The following is a 23,665-nucleotide window of genomic DNA, read 5'->3' as shown; positions in this document are numbered from 1 at the left end:
CTGTTCTGAATGATATTTCTAAGAAAAGATTACAGAGAATATTTCAAGCAAAGGCAGGGAAATTGAAATAACTGTATGATGGCTGCAAATAAGGGAAAATGTTAATTTGAATATTTGCTTAAAAGTAGGATTAAATGCTTCCTCATCATCTCTCTTGTCTAGTATCTGGAGAAAGACTCAAGCATCATTTTTAAGATGGAGAAATTTCTCTTTTATTGAAGATGAGTTGAAAATGAAAGCTAATAGGAATTAAGTAAAATAACTGAATTTACAGGTAAGAACCAGCTATAGATTTCCAAAAATTATTCAAAAGGCATCTTAGTTTAGTCATATTCATCACTTTAAGGTTAAATTACCTTGTCATTTTTTATTTATATATGTTTATTTCCTTTTTGTGGTCTTAAAGATGGTGAATGGGAATTTATTTTTAAGTACTACTTATATGGGTTTTTCTTTTCTACTTACAAAAAATAAATTATTTCTTAGTCACTGAAGTAAAAATGAATAAAAAGGAAAATGATTTCAGCAAATGGGGCTAATCAGTTACTGGCATTTTCTTTCTTAAAGACATATGGTAATAGTTTTCTCTAGGGAAACCTCATGTATCTGTGATAAAGTGGACAGCACTCTGATACCAAATTCAGCCAAGATACCAAATTCAGCCAAGAAGAGTCCCATGAGACTACTTAGGTAATTTTGATATTATTTGCATATATAAAGTTTTTTTAAGAAAAAGATTTTAAAATAAAATTTTGTATAATTAAATTTTATTCCACATAATTTATACATATGTTATAATAGGATGGATATATTTTACAAGTATACATTGTAAAATTGGGTGAGAGCTTTTAAAAGGTAAATATGCTAGAATCGTGCACCAGACTAACAGTCTAGCTAATAGCATACTCTCCTAAAAAGTTCTCCAAAAACCATTGCATACTCATTTCTTCTCAAACATGAAAGTAGTGAGCAGCAGTCAGAGATTTTTTTGGTGGCTTATGGTCTGCTTGACTTTATGGAAAAGGCCTCCACTTAACTTCACTTCCCCACTTCCCTTTCCTCTCCTTCGATAAGGTCAAACTCAGTCCTAGACAGTTCAGACAGCCCACGGGCCATTGCTGATTGAACCACTGGCTGGTCTAGCCGAGAAGGAGGATATTTTTTACATTAGCCTGACAGGAAGTTATGAGCCCTGATTGGTCTTATATGAAAAGGGCCGGGGAATGTAGAATTCATGAATGGCTCTGACAAATGATGCTCATTTCCATAGCATGAATAGGATGTATAATTGCTGCTGCCTTGCTCCACATCCTTAGAGAGTTCAGATCCTAAACTCAAGGACCATCTCTCCTTGAGGGGCTTCTAACCTGAGACCCAGATGGGGCTGAGGGTAACTTATAACACAAAATTTATAGCTCCTATTGATTAAAATTGTGTTAATTAAGTAATTCTACTTTGTGTTAGAGGTATTACTATTTATCTTGATTGCAGTGGGAAAGTTCTTTATCTTAAAGAATACAATATTAAGTGTCTTTATGAGAAGAAAATATATTTTAGAACCTAGCTTAGAAGGTAAGAAATATACAATAAACTAGCTTCAGAAGTATCTTCCTCAACTAAATGTCTGTTCAAATGTGCTGTATTACACCAGGTACCACTGAGCAGATATATATTTTGTAACAGAAGAGATATTTTTCAGTAATAGGAAAAAACTGAAACCTGCTTAGACATAATAAAAGATATTGGTTTTCCTAATGAGGTGGATGAAACTGGAGCCTATTATACAGAGTGAAGTAAGCCAGAAGGAAAAACACCAATACAGTATACTAACGCATATATATGGAATTTAGAAAGATGGTAACAATAACCCTGTGTACGAGACAGCAAAAGAGACACTGATGTATAGAACAGTCTTATGGACTCTGTGGGAGAGGGAGAGGGTGGGAAGATCTGGGAGAATGGCATTGAAACATGTAAAATATCATGTATGAAACGAGTTGCCAGTCCATGTTCGATGCACGATACTGGATGCTTGGGGCTAGTGCACTGGGACGACCCAGAGGGATGGTATGGGGAGGGAGGAGGGAGGTGGGAGGAGGGTTCAGGATGGGGAACACATGTATACCTGTGGCAGATTCATTTTGATATTTGGCAAAACTAATACAATGATGTAAAGTTTAAAAATAAAATAAAATTATTTTTAAAAATCCAAAAAAAATTTTTTTAAGATATAACATTTAGTTTTTTAAAAAGTGCACAGTTATTTTATCTTTTCTTAACTGATGCTCAAAGATACAGGTCACTACTTGTAGCTCAGTCGGCAAAGAATCCGCCTGCAATGCAGGAGACCTGGGTTAGATTCCTGGGTTGGGAAGATTCCCTGGAGAAGGAAATGGCAACCCACTCCAGTATTCTTGCCTGGAGAATCCCACGGACAGAGGAGCCTGGCAGGCTACAAGGGGTCACAAGAGTCGGACACGACTTAGAGACTAAACCACCATTACTCCTATTTTTTGCCCTCCAAATTATAGCTCTACTCACTTTCCTAACTTTTTTTTCATTTTACTCTTAACTCATTCTTCCTCAGTGCCATGGTTCTTAGTTCCTTTTTTCCCCTCCACTTTCGGTCATCTTTGTCCTCCTTTCTCTCAGACTGTTCTTTCTGTGTGCTGAATTTATTCTTTCTCCTCCATCCTGGAATTTTTTTCCTATATCAGCTTTTCTACCTTTCCTATTAACTCCATGACCACAGGAAAGCCCCCCGTTTCCTGCCATTTTTGTTGCCACTCCCGCTGCTCCCATTGGATCTTTCTTGGAGTCTTTCAGTAGCCTCTTAATCAGACCCCTTGGATGTGAGAGTTGGACTGTGAAGAAAGCTGAGTGTCAAAGAATTGATGCTTTTGAACTGTGCTGTTGGAGAAGACTCTTGAGAGTCCTTTGGACTGCAAGGAGATCCAACCAGTCCGTCCTAAATCAGTCCTGGGTGTTCATTGGAAGGACTGATGTTGAAGCTGAAACTCCAATACTTTGGCCACCTCATGCAAAGAGTTGACTCATTGGAAAACATCCTGATGCTGGGAAAGATTGGGGGAAGGAGAAGGGGACGACAGAGGATGAGATGGCTGGATGGCATCACCGACTCGATGGACATGAGTTTGGGTGAACTCTGGGAGTTGGTGATGGACAGGGAGGCCTGGTGTGCTGCGATTCATGGGGTTGCAAAGAGTCGGACACGACTGAGCAACTGAACTGAACTGAACTGAAATACAGGCAGATGGTGAAAGACAGGGAAGCTAGGTATGCTGCAGTCGATGAGGTCTCAAAGAATTGGACACAACTGAGCGACTGAACAACAAAAACACAGGTAAGTTCTTTTTTAGGCAAGCACAAATTAGAATATCTCACCCCAAAATAGCTGAACCTCAGAATATAAGGCTAGAAATAGAGATGCTTTTACGATGAACTCCTATAAAATTTTCTGCTTGCTTTTCCTGTGGACTGTGGGGACAGTTACACGTATCAGTCCATTTAACAGTTTAATTTCTGCCCACCCCCTAACCCAGTGTGGAAATTCAGCTTGGTCCCTGAAAACTCCGGTATACCATCTAACAGAGTTGCTTGCTCCTTCATGGAGGAAACTGTATCACATTGAGAGAGACCTTTGTTTAGAAATCCCAGGATGAGCAGCAGTGGAACTAACTACACCTTCATCTATTATTGGTTTCATCATCATTAAACTCTTTCCAATGCAACGCACAACAAAACACAAAGGCTTCTTATCCTATTTTGCATTTTTCTTGTTGCTAACAATGGGGTTGAGCTTGTTTTATACATTTGTTGATAATGTGATTTTTCTGTGAATTGCCTACTTTTGTCTTCTGTTGGTTATTGGGTTATTTGTCTTGTATTGATTTGTAAAAGCGCGTCATAATATTGAATATTGGGATGGATACGGACATGTGTCGCCCAGATCCCCCTTTCAAGGAGGAGCTTGTTGTCTCAGCTGCAGGGAGTACTATTAGCAGAGAGCCTTCAGCTATCAGCTTCTTCTGGGATGGTGTCAGAAGTGAAAAGCCACATAGCCCAAAGTCACATCCTCACCACAGTGACTGATAGCCAAAGACTGACATGATGAAAGAAAGGTTTAAAGGTCCAGCCATTCTGGCCCAATAGGATATGATCCTGACAGGCCATTTTACCTCTAGAACTCCCTGTGTGGTCAACCAGAGTTGTTCTTTGGCTCTGTGATGCAGTGAACTTGTCCCTTGGCCAAATCCTAAATCCTTCCCCTGCATTCACAGGGATTAATCCAAAAGTACTTCCTAACAAATATTCTGTCTCAGGTTCTGCTTCCTGGAGAATCTGGCCTGCCAAAAATATATATATTTCATATGTCGTGGCAAATGTTTTCTCAGAAAATATTTCTCAGGCACATATTGCCTCAGGACCTTTGCACGTTCTCTTCCTATATCACTTTACCCTGACTATCTCCTACCTCTCCTTTAGGTATCAACTACAATGTCATATCCTTACTGAGGTCTTCCCTGTTCTTCAACCTCGTTCAAGTTTCCCTCTTATTTTCTGTCACAGCTTCCTATGTTTTCTTTCATAGCACTTACCTCAGCTTTTAATCCTATCAAGAAGTTTATGTGATTATTTGTTTATGCCCAAATTCTTCATCAGATTCTAAATACCATATGGATAATAAGTCTATTTTTCATCATTCTATATCCAGTTACTATCATAGTTCCTGACACATGAAACATCTTTAGTTAAATATTAGTTAAATGAAAGAAGGGATGAAAAAAGGAGGGAGGGAAAGGATGAGTTCTCTTTCTAAAAACTTTCTCAAATATGGAAAACTTTCCAGGTACTGAGTTTCTAATATAAGCTTCACCAGCTGAAATTGTGAAACCATTCTGCATTCTTTTATTGGACCCTGAGATTCTTTTGTGGTATGAGCATTAGGTTTGATATAAACTAATCCTGTCCATATTTTTTTGCAATGGGTTATTTTAAATTTATTTCAAAGAACTGCCTTTAGAACCCAGGGTTCTTCTGAATTCAATTGGAAAATCTTTATTCCATGTAATTAGAACAGTATAAAAGAGGGAAAAAAGCAAGTTCTATGGTTAAGCCATTTAAAAACAGAATTAATTCCCACAGCTCAAGGCCTAAAGGGAAAAGCTAGAAAAGGGACAGAGAAAATGGGTTGTCTCATTAGATTTTTTTTTTTTCTCTAATTTTATTTTATTTTTAAACTTTACATAATTGTATTAGTTTTGCCAAATATCAAAATGAATCCGCCACAGGTATATATGTGTTCCCCATCCCGAACCCTCCTCCCTCCTCCCTCCCCATACCATCCCTCTGGGCCATCCCAGTGCACCAGCCCCAAGCATCCAGCATCATGCATCGAACCTGGACTGGCAACTCGTTTCCTACATGATATTTTACATGTTTCATTGCCATTCTCCCAAATCTTCCCACCCTCTCCCTCTCCCACAGAGTCCATAAGACTGTTCTATACATCAGTGTCTCTTTTGCTGTCTCGTACACCGGGTTATTGTTACCATCTTTCTAAATTCCATATATATGCGTTAGTATACTGTATTTATGTTTTTCCTTCTGGCTTACTTCACTCTGTATAATAGGCTCCAGTTTCATCCACCTCATTAGAACTGATTCAAATGTATTCTTTTTAATGGCTGAGTAATACTCCATTGTGTATATGTACCACAGCTTTCTTATCCATTCATCTGCTGATGGACATCTAGGTTGCTTCCATGTCTTGGCTATTATAAACAGTGCTGCGATGAACATTGGGGTACACGTGTCTCTTTCCCTTCTGGTTTCCTCAGTGTGTATGCCCAGCAGTGGGGTTGCTGGATCATAAGGCAGTTCTATTTCCAGTTTTTTAAGGAATCTCCACACAGTTCTCCATAGTGGCTGTACTAGTTTGCATTCCCACCAACAGTGTAAAAGGGTTCCCTTTTCTCCACACCCTCTCCAGCATTTATTATTTGTAGACTTTTGGATCGCAGCCATTCTGACTGGTGTGAAATGGTACCTCATAGTGGTTTTGATTTGCATTTCTCTGATAATGAGTGATGTTGAGCATCTTTTCATGTGTTTGTTAGCCATCTGTATGTCTTTTTTGGAGAAATGTCTATTTAGTTCTTTGGCCCATTTTTTGATTGGGTCGTTTATTTTTCTGAAGTTGAGCTGTAGGAGTTGCTTGTATATTTTTGAGACTAGTTGTTTGTCGGTTGCTTCATTTGCTATTATTTTCTCCCATTCTGAAGGCTGTCTTTTCACCTTGCTAATAGTGTCCTTTGATGTGCAGAAGCTTTTAAGGTTAATTAGGTCCCATTTGTTTATTTTTGCTTTTATTTCCAATATTCTGGGAGGTGGGTCATAGAGGATCCTGCTGTGATGTATGTCGGAGAGTGTTTTGCCTATGTTCTCCTCTAGGAGTTTTATAGTTTCTGGTCTTACGTTGAGATCTTTAATCCATTTTGAGTTTATTTTTGTGTATGGTGTTAGAAAGTGGTCCAGTTTCATTCTTTTACAAGTGGTTGACCAGATTTCCCAGCACCACTTGTTAAAGAGATTGTCTTTAATCCATTGTATATTCTTGCCTCCTTTGTCGAAGATAAGGTGTCCATATGTGCGTGGATTTATCTCTGGGCTTTCTATTTTATTCCATTGATCAATATTTCTGTCTTTGTGCCAGTACCATACTGTCTTGATAACTGTGGCTTTGTAGTAGAGCCTGAAGTCAGGTAGGTTGATTCCTCCAGTTCCATTCTTCTTTCTCAAGATCGCTTTGGCTATTCGAGGTTTTTTGTATTTCCATACAAATTGTGAAATTATTTGTTCTAGCTCTGTGAAGAATACTGTTGGTAGCTTGATAGGGATTGCGTTGAATCTATAAATTGCTTTGGGTAGTATACTCATTTTCACTGTATTGATTCTTCCAATCCATGAACATGGTATATTTCTCCATCTATTAGTGTCCTCTTTGATTTCTTTCACCAGTGTTTTATAGTTTTCTATATATAGGTCTTTAGTTTCTTTAGGTAGATATATTCCTAAGTATTTTATTCTTTCCGTTGCAATGGTGAATGGAATTGTTTCCTTAATTTCTCTTTCTGTTTTCTCATTATTAGTGTATAGGAATGCAAGGGATTTCTGTGTGTTGATTTTATATCCTGCAACTTTACTGTAGTCATTGATTATTTCTAGTAATTTTCTGGTGGATTCTTTAGGGTTTTCTATGTAGAGGATCATGTCATCTGCAAATAGTGAGAGTTTTACTTCTTCTTTTCCAATTTGGATTCCTTTTATTTCTTTTTCTGCTCTGATTGCTGTGGCCAAAACTTCCAAAACTATGTTGAATAGTAATGGTGAAAGTGGGCACCCTTGTCTTGTTCCTGACTTTAGAGGAAATGCTTTCAATTTTTCACCATTGAGGATAATGTTTGCTGTGGGTTTGTCATATATAGCTTTTATTATGTTGAGGTATGTTCCTTCTATTCCTGCTTTCTGGAGAGTTTTTATCATAAATGGATGTTGAATTTTGTCAAAGGCTTTCTCTGCATCTATTGAGATAATCATATGGTTTTTATTTTTCAATTTGTTAATGTGGTGTATTACATTGATTGATTTGCGGATATTGAAGAATCCTTGCATCCCTGGGATAAAGCCCACTTGATCATGGTGTATGATCTTTTTAATGTGTTGTTGGATTCTGATTGCTAGAATTTTGTTAAGGATTTTTGCATCTATGTTCATCAGTGATATTGGCCTGTAGTTTTCTTTTTTTGTGGCATCTTTGTCAGGTTTTGGTATTAGGGTGATGGTGGCCTCATAGAATGAGTTTGGAAGTTTACCTTCCTCTGCAATTTTCTGGAAGAGTTTGAGCAGGATAGGTGTCAGCTCTTCTCTAAATTTTTGGTAGAATTCAGCTGTGAAGCCGTCTGGACCGGGGCTTTTGTTTGCTGGAAGATTTTTGATTACAGTTTCAATTTCCATGCTTGTGATGGGTCTGTTAAGATTTTCTATTTCTTCCTGGTCCAGTTTTGGAAAGTTGTACTTTTCTAAGAATTTGTCCATTTCTTCCACGTTGTCCATTTTATTGGCATATAATTGTTGATAGTAGTCTCTTATGATCCTTTGTATTTCTGTGTTGTCTGTTGTGATCTCTCCATTTTCGTTTCTAATTTTGTTGATTTGATTTTTCTCCCTTTGTTTCTTGATGAGTCTGGCTAATGGTTTGTCAATTTTATTTATCCTTTCAAAGAACCAGCTTTTGGTTTTGTTGATTTTTGCTATGGTCTCTTTTGTTTCTTTTGCATTTATTTCTGCTCTAATTTTTAAGAATTCTTTCCTTCTACTAACCTTGGGGTTCTTCATTTCTTCCTTTTCTAGTTGCTTTAGGTGTAGAGTTAGGTTATTTATTTGACTTTTTTCTTGTTTCTTGAGGTATGCCTGTATTGCTATGAACTTTCCCCTTAGGACTGCTTTTACCGTGTCCCACAGGTTTTGGGTTGTTGTGTTTTCATTTTCATTCGTTTCTATGCAAATTTTGATTTCTTTTTTGATTTCTTCTGTGATTTGTTGGTTATTCAGCAGCGTGTTGTTCAGCCTCCATATGTTGGAATTTTTAATAGTTTTTCTCCTGTAATTGAGATCTAATCTTACTGCATTGTGGTCAGAAAAAATGCTTGGAATGATTTCTATTTTTTTGAATTTACCAAGGCTAGCTTTATGGCCCAGCATGTGATCTATCCTGGAGAAGGTTCCATGTGCGCTTGAGAAAAAGGTGAAATTCATTGTTTGGGGATGAAATGACCTATAGATATCAATTAGGTCTAACTGGTCTATTGTATCGTTTAAAGTTTGTGTTTCCTTGTTAATTTTCTGTTTAGTTGATCTATCCATAGGTGTAAGTGGGGTATTAAAGTCTCCCACTATTATTGTGTTATTGTTAATTTCTCCTTTCATACTTGTTAGCATTTGTCTTACGTACTGTGGTGCTCCCGTGTTGGGTGCATATATATTTATAATTGTTATATCTTCTTCTTGGATTGATCCTTTGATCATTATGTAGTGACCTTCTTTGTCTCTTTTCACAGCCTTTGTTTTAAAGTCTATTTTATCTGATATGAGTATTGCTACTCCTGCTTTCTTTTGGTCCCTATTTGCATGGAAAATCTTTTTCCAGCCCTTCACTTTCAGTCTGTATGTGTCCCCTGTTTTGAGGTGGGTCTCTTGTAGGCAACATATGTAGGGGTCTTGTTTTTGTATCCATTCAGCCAGTCTTTGTCTTTTGGTTGGGGCATTCAACCCATTTACATTTAAGGTAATTACTGATAAGTATGTTCCCGTTGCCATTTACTTTATTGTTTTGGGTTCGAGTTTATACACCATTTTTGTGTTTCCTGTCTAGAGAATATCCTTTAGTATTTGTTGGAGAGCTGGTTTGGTGGTGCAGAATTCTCTCAGCTTTTGCTTGTCTGAAAAGCTTTTGATTTCTCCTTCATACTTGAATGAGATCCTTGCTGGGTACAATAATCTGGGCTGTAGGTTATTTTCTTTCATCATTTTAAGTATGTCTTGCCATTCCCTCCTGGCTTGAAGAGTTTCTATTGAAAGATCAGCTGTTATCCTTATGGGAATTCCCTTGTGCGTTATTTGTTGTTTTTCCCTTGCTGCTTTTAATATTTGTTCTTTGTGTTTGATCTTTGTTAATTTGATTAATATGTGTCTTGGGGTGTTTCTCCTTGGGTTTATCCTGTTTGGGACTCTCTGGGTTTCTTGGACTTGGGTGATTATTTCCTTCCCCATTTTAGGGAAGTTTTCCACTATTATCTCCTCAAGTATTTTCTCATGGTCTTTCTTTTTGTCTTCTTCTTCTGGAACCCCTATGATTCGAATGTTGTAGCGTTTAATATTGTCCTGGAGGTCTCTGAGATTGTCCTCATTTCTTTTAATTCATTTTTCTTTTATCCTCTCTGATTCATTTATTTCTACCATTCTATCTTCTAATTCACTAATCCTGTCTTCTGCCTCTGTTATTCTACTATTTGTTGCCTCCAGAGTGTTTTTAATTTCACTTATTGCATTATTCATTATATATTGACTCTTTTTTATTTCTTCTAGGTCCTTGTTAAACCTTTCTTGCATCTTCTCAATCCTTGTCTCCAGGCTATTTATCTGTGATTCCATTTTAGTTTCAAGATTTTGGATCAATTTCACTATCATTATTCGGAATTCTTTATCAGGTAGATTCCCTATCTCTTCCTCTTTTGTTTGGTTTCGTGGGCATTTATCCTGTTCCTTTATCTGCTGAGTATTCCTCTGTCTCTTCATCTTGTTTAAATTGCTGAGTTTGGGGTGTCCTTTCTGTATTCTGGCAGTTTGTGGAGTTCTCTTTATTGTGGCGTTTCCTCACTGTGTGTGGGTTTGTACAGGTGGCTTGTCAAGGTTTCCTGGTTAGGGAGGCTTGTGTCGGTGTTCTGGTGGGTAGAGCTGTATTTCTTCTCTCTGGAGTGCAATGAAATGTCCAGTAATGAGTTATGAGATGTCTATAGTTTTGGGGTGACTTTGGGCAGCCTGTATCTTGAAGCTCAGGGCTGTGTTCCTTTGTTGCTGGAGAATTTGCTTGGTATGTCTTGCCCTGGAACTTATTGGCCCTTGTGTGGTGCTTGGTTTCAGTGTCGGTATGGAGGCATTTGATGAGCTCCTGTCAATGAATGTTCCTTGGAGTCAGGAGTTCCCTGGAGTCAGGGTTTGGACTTAAGTCTCCTGCTTCCGATTATCGGTCTTATTTTTACAGTAGTTTCAAAACTTCTCCTTCTATACAACACCATTGATAAAACATCTACATTAAAGATGATAAGTTTCTCTACAGTGAGGGTCACTCAGAGAGGTTCACAGGGTTACATGGAGAAGAGAAGAGGGAGGAGGGAGTTAGAGGTGACCCAGATGAGATGAGGTGAATCAATAGTGGAGAGAGTGGGCTAGCCAGTTGTCACTTCCTTATGTGCACTCCACAACTGGACCACTCAGAGATGTTCACAGGGTTATACAGAGAAGAGAAGAAGGAGGAAGGTAACAGAGGTGGCCAGAAGGATAAAAGGGGGGAATGAAAAGGAGGGAGACAGATCCAGCCAGTAATCAGTTCCCTAAGTGTTCTCCACCGTCTGGAACACACAGAAATTCACAGAGTTGGGTAGAGTAGAGAGGGGTTAGGGAGGAGACACAGGCGACCTGGTGGAGAAAAAGGAGGGTCCAAAGGGAGAGAGAGCAGTCAAGCCAGTAATCTCACTCCCTAGTGAAAAATGGGTCCTGAAGATTGGGTCCTTAAAGGTACAAAATTGGTAACAAATACATAAAAGCAAAAATTAAAAATCTAGAGTAGAGTTTGGAATTTCAAAAATACGACGTTAAAGAAAAGAAGAAGGAAAAGAAAGAGAGAAAGAACGAACAAACAAAAACAAACAAGGTCGCGAAAATTATAAAGAAAGTACAGGTACAAAATTGATAACTAATACCAGAAAGCGAAAATTAAAAATATAGAGTAGAGTTTGGAATTTCAAAAATACAATGTTAAAGAAAAGAAGAAGGAAAAGAAAGAGAGAAAAAACGAACAAACAAAAACAAACAAGGTTGCGAAAATTATAAAGAAAGTACAGGTACAAAATTGATAACTAATACCAGAAAGCAAAAATTAAAAATCTAGAGTAGAGTTTGGAATTTCAAAAATACAATGTTAAAAAAAAAAAAGAAAAGAAAAGAAGAAAAATAAAGAGAGAAAACAAACAAACAGATACGAACAGTGTCACAAAAATTATAAAGAAAATACAGGTACAAAATTGATATCAAATACCAAAAAGCATAAATTAAAAATCTAGAGTAAAGTTTGGAATTTCATATATACAATGTTATATAAAAGAAGAAGAGAAAGAAACAGAGAAGAAGAAGAAAAAAAAAAAAGTCACAGAAATTATATAAAAAAAAACTATAGGTACAAAATTGATAACATATACCAAAAAGCGAAAATTAAAAATCTAGAGTAGAGTTTGGAATTTCAAAAATACAATGTTAAAGAAAAGAAGAAAAAAACAAAAACAACAACAACAAAAAAACCAAGGTCAAAAAATTATAAAATATATATATATGAAGTTTGCTGAAGAAGAAAAAAATAGGGTCTTTTTTTTTTTTTTTTCCTTTTTTTTTTTTGCAAAGTAATAGGTTATAAAAGTGAAAATTAAAGGAACAATAGAGGACTTAAAATTTTTTTTTTTAATTAAAAAAAAAAGAAAGAATGATCGTAAAAATAATAAAAATATATCTAGGACTTTTTTGTGTGTTTTTTTTTTTTTTTTTGTGGGTGTTGTGGGTTCAGTTCATTTTTGGCTAGTTCCTTGGTCAGATTTATATTTCTCAAGATCTATAGGCCCCTTCCTATGTAGTCCGTAGTAACCACAGGGTTTTGATCTATTGCCTGTAGCTTCCAAGGCGTTTCCCTCTGTTATATCTTCTTCTGTTTGCTAGTCTCTTCAGTATCTGGTTTCCGCCCTGACTCAAAGGGCACGGTGGAGGACACTTTTTTTTTTTTTTTTTTTGTTTTAGGCTTACTTGTTCAGTCGCGCTGTGGGGAGGGAGGGAGGGATGCTGCAAACAAATAACACTGGCGTGGGCTCGCAGTGCCTCAGCCACCCTGGGTCTGCCCCCGCTCACGGCGCGTGTAGCCTCCCTGTCCACACTGCTCGGACTCTAGGTTGTTCCGCCGGGAACAATCCGAGGCTGGCCCTGGGCTGCATGCACCTCCCAGGTCCAAGCCGCTCAGGTTCAGGCACTCGGGTAGTCCTCAGAGGCGCAGACTCAGTTGGGCCTGCGTTTTGTGCTCTTCCCAGGTCCGAGCGCCAATTTGCTCTTCCTAGGCGAGCGCCAATGCTGCGACTTATCGCCTCCCCGCCACTCGGTTATCTGGATGTAAAACCGGCGCACCTTCTCAGGCAGATGTTGACCGTCCAGACCCCCAAGAAGTTTTAGTTAGCAAAGAAGCCTGCCTACAGTTTTATAGATAATGTCTCTCTGGGGCTGCGATTGCCCCCTTCCGGCTCTGGCTGCCTGTCACCGGAGGGGGAAGGTCTGCAGCCGGCTATCTCTGCTCAGTCCTTTGTTTCGTGCGCGGGCCCGGCGGTCTTAGGTTAGGGCTGGCTTTTCGCGTGGTAGGTATCCCACAGTCTGGTTTGCTAGCCCAAATTATTTCGCTCAGACAGCGCTCAGGATATTCAGGCCAAATTCTTACTCTCAGCGATGCAGCCCACGCCGCGCCTCCCTGCCCAGCCCCGTCTTGCTAATGGCGGATGCAGGCGTCTGCGCTGCTTCTCTGCTGGGGGAGTTACTGTAGGGCTCGCAATCTGCGAGTTTTAAATTGTTCATTTATTTTTTCTCCCTGTTATGTTGCCCTCTGTGCTTCCAAAGCTCGGCACAGATTCGGCAGTGAGAAGGTTTCCTGATGTTTGGAAACTTCTCTCTTTTTAAGATTCCCTTCCCGGGACGGAACTCCGTCCCTCCCTCTTTTGTCTCCCTTTTTTTGTTTTTAATATTTTTTCCTACCTCCCCTCGAAGAGTTGGGTTGCTTCTCTGGGTGCCCGATGTCCTCTGCCGGCACTCAGAAGCTGTCCTGTGGAATTTACTCGACGTTTAAATGCTCTTTTGATGAATTTGTGGGGGAGAAAGTGTTCTCCCCGTCCTACTCCTCCGCCATCTTGGCTCCTCCCCGTCTCATTAGATTTTGTTCAGGACCTATTATTACCAATATAGCAGCTCACCCCTGAATTGGATTAGAGTATTACTATGATTACTAGATTTATAATATTATGAGGGACTTATAATGTGTCATTTGAGGCTGAAATTTCTCATGATTATTTTAGCCTAGAAGCAATAACAATACTTAATCAAGCAAAACTTTCTATTTTTTTCATGCCATTTAACAATGTGTAGTTAAATCACATATGATTCTTGTATGATGGATAAATTTTATTACATCCAATTTAGTAGATAGCCAGAAAAACCAAAAGCTTAATATCAAATACATTCTGTATATCACTGGGACTTAGTTAAAAACAACTTGATTATCTTCTATTTTTAAGAGGTATAATGGCCTCAGGACACGGACTTATTTTCACGTATATACAATCATTCAGAAAAGGATTTCCACATGCTAACAACATTTTTTTTTTTTTTCAGACAAAGGGGAATAAAACTAATTTCTTATCTTTCAACCAATTACGTCTCTACTTGCTGGGTGAGTTTGCTTCTTGGGCCATTTGTTTCATCAAATCTTGGATCAACATCTTTTATAAAATAGGATAGAAAAAAAATAGAGGACACACAGATGTCTTATCTGCTCTTCAGTTTTAGCGATCTTAAAGAGGAATCCAATTCACCAACATACTTTTTTCCTTTGTCCTGTATTCTTCTATTCAGCTCTTCTTAATCACTTCTACCAAATTACTCCTAAGATCAAAGGGGAAATAATAGATGTCCCTTCCCCTAACTATATGTTTGCCTTTGGGGATTCTGAGGTAGAATTTTGGGGGTCAGTGAGCTTGGATTAAAAATAAGGATTATGCTTTCATTTTCTCTTACTTTGATTAAAATTTAGCCTTTATGAATGTAGGCAACAAGCCCTATAGTAGTGTTAGTACTATCTATGATTTTTTTTCCAATAGAAATGGTACATAATTATTAAATATTTTCCTGATATTGCAGACATCTCTGAAGATCATTTATACCCATCATTACTTCAAAATTATGATAGTTATTAATTCCATTTCACTTAATGCTTCAGTGAAGAAGCATGTCTATTGTTAGTTCACAATGTTTTTTCAGTATTTTTGTAAATACATTTCAGTGTAACTGGTCTACTTTTTAGCTATGTGTTTTATTTTATACATTTAGAAACACTGTTTTGAGGAGTTTTACAGGCCTTACAGGCAGCTAATGGGGTATATAGAAGGCATCTATAAAACATTTATTTCAAACTTCCTAGACCTAACTTTTTCCCTTTTTAAAAATTTAGGTGAAATTCACATACTATATAGTAAACCTTTTTAAAGCATACAATTCAGTGGCATCTCCTGCACTCAAAATATTGTGCAACCAACCATCTCTCTAGCTTCAAATGTTTTTAATACCCCAGAAGAACACCACTTACCCTTTAAGTATTCACTCCTTGTTCTTCCCTCTCCCCATCTCCTGAAAACTACTAATCTTTTTTTCAAAATATCTCTAAGGATTTGCCTATTCTGGGTATATCATATGGAAGGAATCATACAACACATGACCTTTTGTACCTGATGTCTTTCACTTAACCTTGATGATTTTGATGCCTATCCAAGTTGTATAATGCTTCAGAACTTCATTCCTTTTTATGGCTGAATAATATCCATTGTATGTGTATACCTCAACTTGTTTATCCAACTCAACAACAAAAAGACAAATGATCTAATTAAACAATGGGTAATGAACTTGAACAGACATTTTTCCAAAGAAGATATACAAATAGCCCAAAAAAGAACCACACAGGAAAAGATGTTCATTGGTCATTAAAGAAATACAAATAAAAACCAGAATGAGATACCACTACACGCCCAATAAGATGGCTATAATAATTTTTAAAGAAGGAAATAATTATGACAAGGATGTAGAAAAATTGTACATTGCTGTGGGAATGTAAAATGGTAGAGTTGCTTTGGAAAATAGTTTGGTGGTTTCTCAAAGTTAAAAATAGAATTGTCTTGTGACCCAGGAGAAATGAAAACATGTTTACACAGAAACTTACATATGAATATTTATAGCAGTAATATAACAGCCAAAAGATGGGAATAATCCAAATGACTATTAATGGGTGAATGGATAAACTAAACTTCCTTTTAAATAAGAAATCTTTTTGTAGCAACATCTTTACTTTCTTGAAATGGAATTGATAGATAATAAAACCTACTATGCTGATAATTTTTTTTAAAAGTCAATGTAATGCCCAACTTTCATATAAAAAAGATGTAAAGGAAAATAGTTTGTAATAAAATTACACATATTTCAATATTCAAATACTCAGGTACCAGTCCTTGTGATCTATGAGGTAGCTGTATGTAGGGACCCCTGCAGAGAATAACAATGAATTGAGTTGTAGGCACAGACTGATACAGTATTAGAGACTCAAATATCATGAGCATATTAAAAATGCAAAAATACTTTGTGTCATATACAAAATGACATTAGTTTTTAAACTGAGATAATTTGGGGGAAAAAACAGATTCTGTAGCTAAATGAATGTCTGAAGGGAAATTTGAGAGCAATGAAGGATGTAGGATAATACTTTCTTGGGTAGGGCTTCTAGGAGACTTTTTGGTGTTTTTGGTATTAGGAAACTTTATGGTGTTAATTTAAGGAAGAATTCTCTAGGGAAAATTCTTTTTGCCATTTTCAAAAGAAAGCCATTGTTTGATTCTATTCAGTCATAAAAAAAGAATGAGATTTTGTCATTTGTAACATCATGAGTAGACTTGAGGGTATTATGCTAAGTGAAATGAATCAGACAAAGACAAATACTGTATGATATTTAGAACCTAAAAGAATACAACGAACTAGTGAATGTAGCATAAAAGAAACAGACCCACAGATACAGAGAACAAATACGTGGTTACCAATGAGGAGGGGGAAGGAAGGAATGGCAGGAAAGGGGCAGGGAGTTTAGAGGTACAAACTACTACTGTAAAATAAATAAGTTCAAGGATATATTGCACAACACAGCGTATCTAGCCAATAATTTATAATGACTACAAATGGAACATAACCTTTAAACATTGTGACTCGTTATGCTGTACCGGAAAGTTATATAACACTGTACGGCAACTATACCTCAATTTAAAAAAAAAAGGTCACTGTTTTGAATGCCACAGAACAATAATGTCTAAGAATCACACATCTGGAATGTCTGATCTTCTTCTAAGAGTATCTGGATCATTGGAAAATAGCTCACAACTTTATCTCAGTAGGATTTTGTCTCGTTGAAACATCTGAACTTCAAAGGTTGATGGAACAATTGCACTTTTTTTCTATATGAGGAAACAATCAAATCATACTACCACTCTGATATAAAAGAAATTTCCCTCTTTTTTAAGGGGAGAGTCCACCATACAGTTTTTCACCTGATCAAGATGACACATTACAAAGCAACTACTGTTGACAGAAACACTTTAGGATCTACTACCTAAGTAGGGAGTCTGTCTACTGACAGTATCTCCTAGAGATCTTTTTGGGAACTTGGGTAGATCAGTCTCCTAATTTTAACTGTCATGAAATAGTAATTGGAGATGCTAAAAGAACTCAGGTACCCAAGAATGTGAACCTTGTTCACAGCTGGAGTAGAAATATGTAAAACTTCTCATAGACCTAAGGAAAATTGAACTATAGGAAAAGAAAATGACATTTATGGCAGGCTGCTGGTTGTTCTCCAATTTCCTTTTTTTCCATAGTAGTATGGTTCCTAATTTTTATCTGGGCTTTTGATCATCCAGAAAAAGGACTTCTAGTTTATAGTCAGTGCATCACCGACTCAATGGACGTGAGTTTGAGTGAACTCCGGGAGATGGTGATGGACAAGGAGGCCTGGCGTGCTGTGATTCATGGGGTCGCAAAAAGTCGGACACGACTGAGCGACTGAACTGAACTGAACTGAACTGATGGGCAGTCAACTAGGTGCTGCTCAATGGGATGCAAATATATGTGGTATATGCAATATCTGGGATGTGTTGTTAAGGAAAGAGCACATCCTACTTTTTTTTTTCTTCTTTCTTGCTAGGTAGAATGAAGATGGGATGCTTGGAGCTGTGGCAGTCATTTTGAACTACAAGGGTTAACTTAGGACTGGAGATGGAACACATCAGTGTAACAGGATAGAAGTAATGTGGCTCCCTCATATAGGAGAGCCCTGTATCACTTACCTCCAGATACTGATGTTGATCAAAATCCTGGCTACTGCCTAGACAGATGTAAGTATTATCCCCTCTATTTAAGCTACATGCTGACTATAGAGTCACCTTAGTAGGATTTCTGCATTCAGATTTTTGTGAGTAAAAGCTTGTTTGCACCAGTTTTTAAACATCTTATTTTATCTTGCTAACATTAAGAGCCAGAAGATGTAGTTTGTAGCCATGGAACAGAGAGTGGTTAACTAGTTTGAATTGAATCAGATCTGTACTTTTGAGTTAATTACTAGTAATTAACATAATATACATAAAAATGTTTGTCTTATCTTGCGAGAGCCAGGATTTTAAGTTAGAATTATATTTTTCATAAATTTATGTATTCATTGTACTTAACATTCCATTTATTAGCTAATTTTTATTATAGTAGTTTAAAAGACTATTATTTTAAAATAGCTTCTCTTTTAATTAAAACTATTTCACTTAGTTTTTGCAAAGATTGTAAGTGAACTTTTTTGCCTCTTGTAAAATTGTTACTCTTCTCTTTTTATTTTTAACTAAAAATGTATTGAGGTATAGCTGATATACAATATTGTTTCAATATTATGTTTATGTTGAACATAAAATTACTAGTCTTCTTGTTACACTTTTATAGACTAAATAACTGAAGTATTTAATTTTCTTTAAAAGTTTTAATTTCTAATGGAAAAGTACCTTATTTAATGTTCTCTTCTGGATTCTCTCATTCTGATTTATTATGGGAATTGACCTTTATATTCAATGAGTCACTGATAACCTGGTGAAGGTGGAGGAAGGAACCCATCTGGACTGAGATGAGGGAAGAATATGAAAAAGAGATGGTACCTGTAGATGATATTTCCATAAATTTTTCTGGAAAGCTGATAATTTCATATGCTCTTAAGCTTAGAATTTCATATGCTCATGGCAGAGGTTTGGTAGAGAAGGAGTTCCAAGAACAATTTAACTCAACAACAAAGGAGCCATTATCTATGTAAGGCATGTTGGATGCTCCATTCTTCAAAAGTACTAAATCTCAAATCTTAAGTGCTTGGCATGTAGACAATTCAGTGCGCAGATCACGATGAAATGGGGAAGATGGTAAGTTTACAAACACAGGAGGCACAGTACCAGGTGCCACTGTAGGAAAGAAAATGTAAGAAAAAGGAACGATGAATCACCTCTACTTGGATTAAGTAGGAAGGGCTTCATGGAGAAGGCATTTGAGGAAGTTACCGTTTGGGGGTCTGTAAGTTATGTCAAGTCTTCATAAGGAGGCCTGATTATGTCTCACAGTGATGTTTTCATGTGTGTGCATGCTTGTCTCCTACATTGGACAGGATATAGAGGGTGCTTGGGACAGAGCAATCAGTCAATATTTAGTCACTATGGCTGGGTGGCCACTAGTGGTAAAGAACCTGCCTGCCAATGGAGGAGATATAAGAGACACAGGTTCGATCCTTGTCGGGAAGATCCCCTGGAGAAGGAAACGGGAACCCACTCCAATATCCTTGCCTGGAAAATCCCATGGACAGTGTAGCCTGGCAGGCTACAGTCCATGGGGTCGCAAAGAGTTGGACACGACTGAAGTGACTTAGCACACACGCATGATAAATACGATAGTAAATGCTGTCTGGATGAGTGAGTAACGAGTGAATGCATGTATACATTAATAAGTGGCAGTGAGCTCCTCAAGGGTGGTGGGCCTTGAACCTCGGTCTCGCTGCGGGTACCCTTGTGCAATCCTGCCAATTTGCCAGGCGCTCTAATTTCTAGGAGCAGTCTCCACAGCCAGCGTGGCGGGGGCGGGGTTCCAAACCTCCGCCTGGGAGTGCCCACTCCGGGCGGTAGGGGGCGCCGGCGCGCGGCCGGGCGGGTCCCCCGGCACCACCCGCGCGAAGCCGAACCAGTGTCTACGCCATGCGCGCGCTGCTGCCACTGCTGCGCACCAGCTGGGCCTGGCCCGTGGGCGCCGCCGCCGCTGCCTCCGCCCGCCTGCTGGGGGGAGCCAGCGCAGGGCCCGGGCCGCGTCGGACCATGGCCCTGTACCGCACGGAGGAGCGCGGCCAGCCCCACTCTCCCGATTACCGCCTCTTTTTCAGTAAGTAGCTCGCGGGAGGCCCGCCGCGCGTCGCACCGGAGGTTGGGGATGGGAGCGTGGCCTCCATCCCTGCGTCCGGCGGGCACAGCGCGGTCGCCGCGCGGTCCAGGCCACGTTCCCTCACGCGGGGGCCCGCGCCGAGCTGCGGGAGCTGCCTGCGAAGGGAGCCGCCAGGTCCCCAGTTACGAAGCGCAGAGACGCAGGGCGACAGGCGGGGCCGCGCTGGGTCACCCTGAGCCGGGGCCGGCGTCACCTGCCCTGGCCCGCAGCCGTTAGCCCGGCCCCCGCCGGCGTTCGGGATTCAACTGTGGTGAACGGAGTTCCTGGGTCAGCCCGCCCTCCGGGTGGGCGTAACAAAGCTCCTCCCGGCTAGGGCCGCTGGCGATTGGAGAGGCAGGCGGGACTTCGGAGATGCTTGGTCCAGCCGTTCTTCTTTTATGGGGCGGGGCTCTGATGAAGGCTCTCTCAGCAGCCTGAATTTATACTTGCGAGTTTGCACCTTGAATGTGATCCACGATCAAGGACCTCGTTGGTTCCGAAGTAACCCCTTCTCCCCAAATTGAGCAAATCCAGAGGGCGAAGCGACCTAGGACCTTGACCGGGCCAGCTAAAATGGGAAAGACCCAGGTCTCCCTTAGTCTCATTTTTTTTTTTTTTTTTTTTTGCACCTGTATGTTTCACTGTGCAGGTTAGCTAGGATGTGAAGCAGCGAGGTTGGTTGAGTTGCTGTCATCCCTCACTGATCTGAGAGCCCCAAGGGGAATAGTACCTTTTTTTGTTTTTTCTAAAGTCGGCTTTGCCTTGCTGCTGCTGCTGCTGCTGCTAAGTCGCTTCAGTCGTGTCCGACTCTGTGCGACCCCAGAGACAGCAGCCCACCAGGCTCCTCTGTCCCTGGGATTCTCCAGGCAAGAACACTGGAGTGGGTTGCCATTTCCTTCTCCAAAGCATGAAAGTGAAAAGTGAAAGTGAAGTCGCTCAGTCGTGTCCGACTCTTAGCGACCCCATGGACTGCAGCCTACCAGGCTCCTCTGTCCATGGGATTTTCCAGGCAAGAGTACTGGAGTGGGATGCCATCGCCTTCTCCGACTTGAGCCTAGGGTGGAGGCATATTTTATAGGAGAGAAGACTCAATTTGCATAGTTTTGTGGTTACTATCTTTGGGTTGGGAAGATCCCCTGGAGAAGGAAATGGCAACCCACTCCAGTGTTCTTACCTGGAGAATCCCATGGACAGAGGAGCCTGGTGAACTACAGTCTATGGAATCGCAAGGAGTCGGTCAGGACTGAGCAACTGAGCACACAGGCACGTGGTCATAAGGCAGCTGATACTAAAATTCCCGTTTTCTTTAAACTTTTCTCCATATTCTTTCCCATCCTTATTTGGTCAAGGCTAATGAAGTAGAGCAGAGAAGGCAATGGCACCCCACTCCAGTACTCTCACCTGGAAAATCCCATGGATGGAGGAGCCTGGTAGGCTGCAGTCCATGTGGTCGCATAGAGTTAGACACAACTGAGCGACTTCACTTTCACTTTTCACTATCATGCACTGGAGAAGGAACTGGCACCCCACTCCAGTTTTCTTGCCTGGAGAATCCCAGGGACGGGGGAGCCTGGTGGGCTGCCATCTCTGGGGTCACACAGAGTTGGACACGACTGAAGCAACTTAGCAGCAGCAGCAATGAAGTAGAGAGGAACCATTAACAGGAAGACCCAAATTTCTGATGGATTGTTGTAAAACGTTACAACAGGATGGTTTGAGGAATAGCTTTCCATAGTAACAGTGTTAACAGATTGGCAGATTTCAAAGTAGATAGAAGCTAACTCCTAAAATGGTGAAAGTATTTTAGATTTGTTATAAATAGAGTAATAAATTATGAAGTGTGTGCTGGACCTGGTAGATGTGGCACTGAGAAAATTTTAGTTATGGGCCCAAGAGTTTCATAATATCGATATAATTCGTTAAGGAAAATATAAAAACACTAAAAAATATTTTATTTGAATGTTGGCTGAGAAAAAAACAGCCTTGAGGATCCTGGAGCATGTGGTGTAGCCTGCTGAGCACGGACTTTGGAATGGAGAGTCCTAGGCCTTGATTCTGGCTCTACAATAACTCGCTGTATGCTGTTGGCAGGCCGTGGCGTCATCTCGTACATGGCCAGTGTCTGTAGCTGTGAAAGAAAGCAGTTGACCTACCAGTGCTCTTCAAGGCCCTCCTTAGTGCCAGTATTCCCTGGAGGGGATGACTAAGAGATACTCCTAACATTATCTATTAGGCATTTCTGAGGCTCTATTGACCTCTTGCTGTGGTGTGGTTTTTTTAGTTGCTTCGTGTTTCAGACTCATGACTTTTCTATAGCTGGAATGCCACAAAATATATTTTATATAAATATAAAATATATTTATATCTCATTCAATTGAAATAATTGACAGAAAAGAAGAAAAATGATTTTACTGAGGTTGATGGGCAAAAATTGGAAGGAAGTAGTTTGGAGGAGAGGCCAGGCAGTGAGATAGCCATCGAGATTGTTGGGTTGAACAATTCCTCAATTAGACGCCAGATGGCGTCCTTGACCCAGGACAGTTTATAGTTTGCTGGAAGGGGTAGGACAAAGTGAAATGAAGCCCCTTCAGTGTTAGGTGGTATGCGGGAAACAGTGAGCAATTTACTCTTTATAAAGATAAATAAATTGGATATTTGTACTCTGGCAGTATCCGTGAGCAGTAATATGGTGCAGTTCTCTCCCTTCAAAGAAGAGCATCAGTATACCGCTTTTTTTGAAAAATGTTGTTTAGTATTGTTTAGCAGTGAAATCATTTCCCACATTTCCAAATATTTCCCAAGCCTCTGTAATACTAGTGAAGTTGGGAGGTAGGCTTTTTTCAATTTCATTTCTGTAAATGGTTCTCTTTACCACCATTCAGAAGAATTAGAATAAATGATAGATGCAGTACTTGGTTTTTCCCTTTTAATTGGTGTTAAACCTTGTAGGAATAGTATTGAAGTGAGACAAGGTGATGGGGAAGAGCATCCTGGTGGTAATCATGAGGCCTCTTGGCCCTGTAATTTACTTTTTGTGGGGACTTGTGTGAGTAATTGAACCTCTCACTACATCATTTTATTGAACCATGGAAAGAGGAGATCGGAATCAGTCATTTTCCAAACTGCTTAGTTGAGCACAAGCATCCCATGGTGTGTTATTAGATTTTCTTTAAAGGAAGAGCTTCATGGTTTATTAAATTAGCAAACCACTTCCCATTTTATTACCATGGGGAGTCACCGTGTGCATATTAAAGTTCTTGGAAATTTTTATGTAACGTAACTTGTCCCAAACTTTTGAATCCCAAAGCCCCTGTTTCTCAGAACATTTGTTGACATTTTAGTAACTCTGGAGTTTCATAGAATTCTATTTGGGAAGCATTGAGTTCTAGATTAATAGTCAAAAGACTTGGGTTGTAGAGGGGCGGGATGGGGAGGGAGACGGGAGGGAGGTTCAAGGGGGAGGGGAAGTATGTATACCTATGGCCAGCTCATGTTG

The 23,665-nt window shown here is 39.4% G+C and overlaps 1 protein-coding gene and 1 long non-coding RNA gene across 7 annotated transcripts in view; one reads left to right on the top strand and one right to left on the bottom strand.

Annotated features, from left to right (window-relative positions):
- Positions 1-5,619: 5,619 nt before the first annotated feature.
- LOC147371075 (uncharacterized) lies at positions 5,620-19,005 on the bottom strand. The gene is made up of 2 exons (XR_015165786.1): positions 18,657-19,005; positions 5,620-6,909 (listed from the first exon to the last, which is right to left on the bottom strand). It is a non-coding gene; the product is annotated as an uncharacterized LOC147371075 (long non-coding RNA).
- Positions 19,006-19,912: 907 nt separating this feature from the next.
- The window catches only part of PPA2 (inorganic pyrophosphatase 2), a 98,168-nt gene continuing 94,415 nt past the window's right edge, over positions 19,913-23,665 (top strand). For all 6 annotated transcript variants that reach the window (XR_015165784.1, XR_015165783.1, XM_086406903.1 and 3 more), the window contains exon 1: positions 19,913-20,130. Coding sequence is in view for 4 of the 6 variants with exons in the window: in XM_086406903.1 (XP_086263029.1) it covers positions 19,950-20,130 (181 nt within the window). In the remaining 2 variants the exon portion in view is untranslated. The remainder of the gene's footprint in view (positions 20,131-23,665) is intronic.

Source organism: Bos grunniens, chromosome 6 (genome assembly GCF_055505025.1).
Source record: "Bos grunniens cultivar Pamir isolate PY7600 chromosome 6, Bosgru_T2T1.0, whole genome shotgun sequence".
Taxonomy (NCBI): Eukaryota; Metazoa; Chordata; class Mammalia; order Artiodactyla; family Bovidae; genus Bos; species Bos grunniens.
The sequence above is the reverse complement of the archived record's forward strand: the minus strand, read 5'-3'. Positions and strand labels throughout refer to the sequence as shown.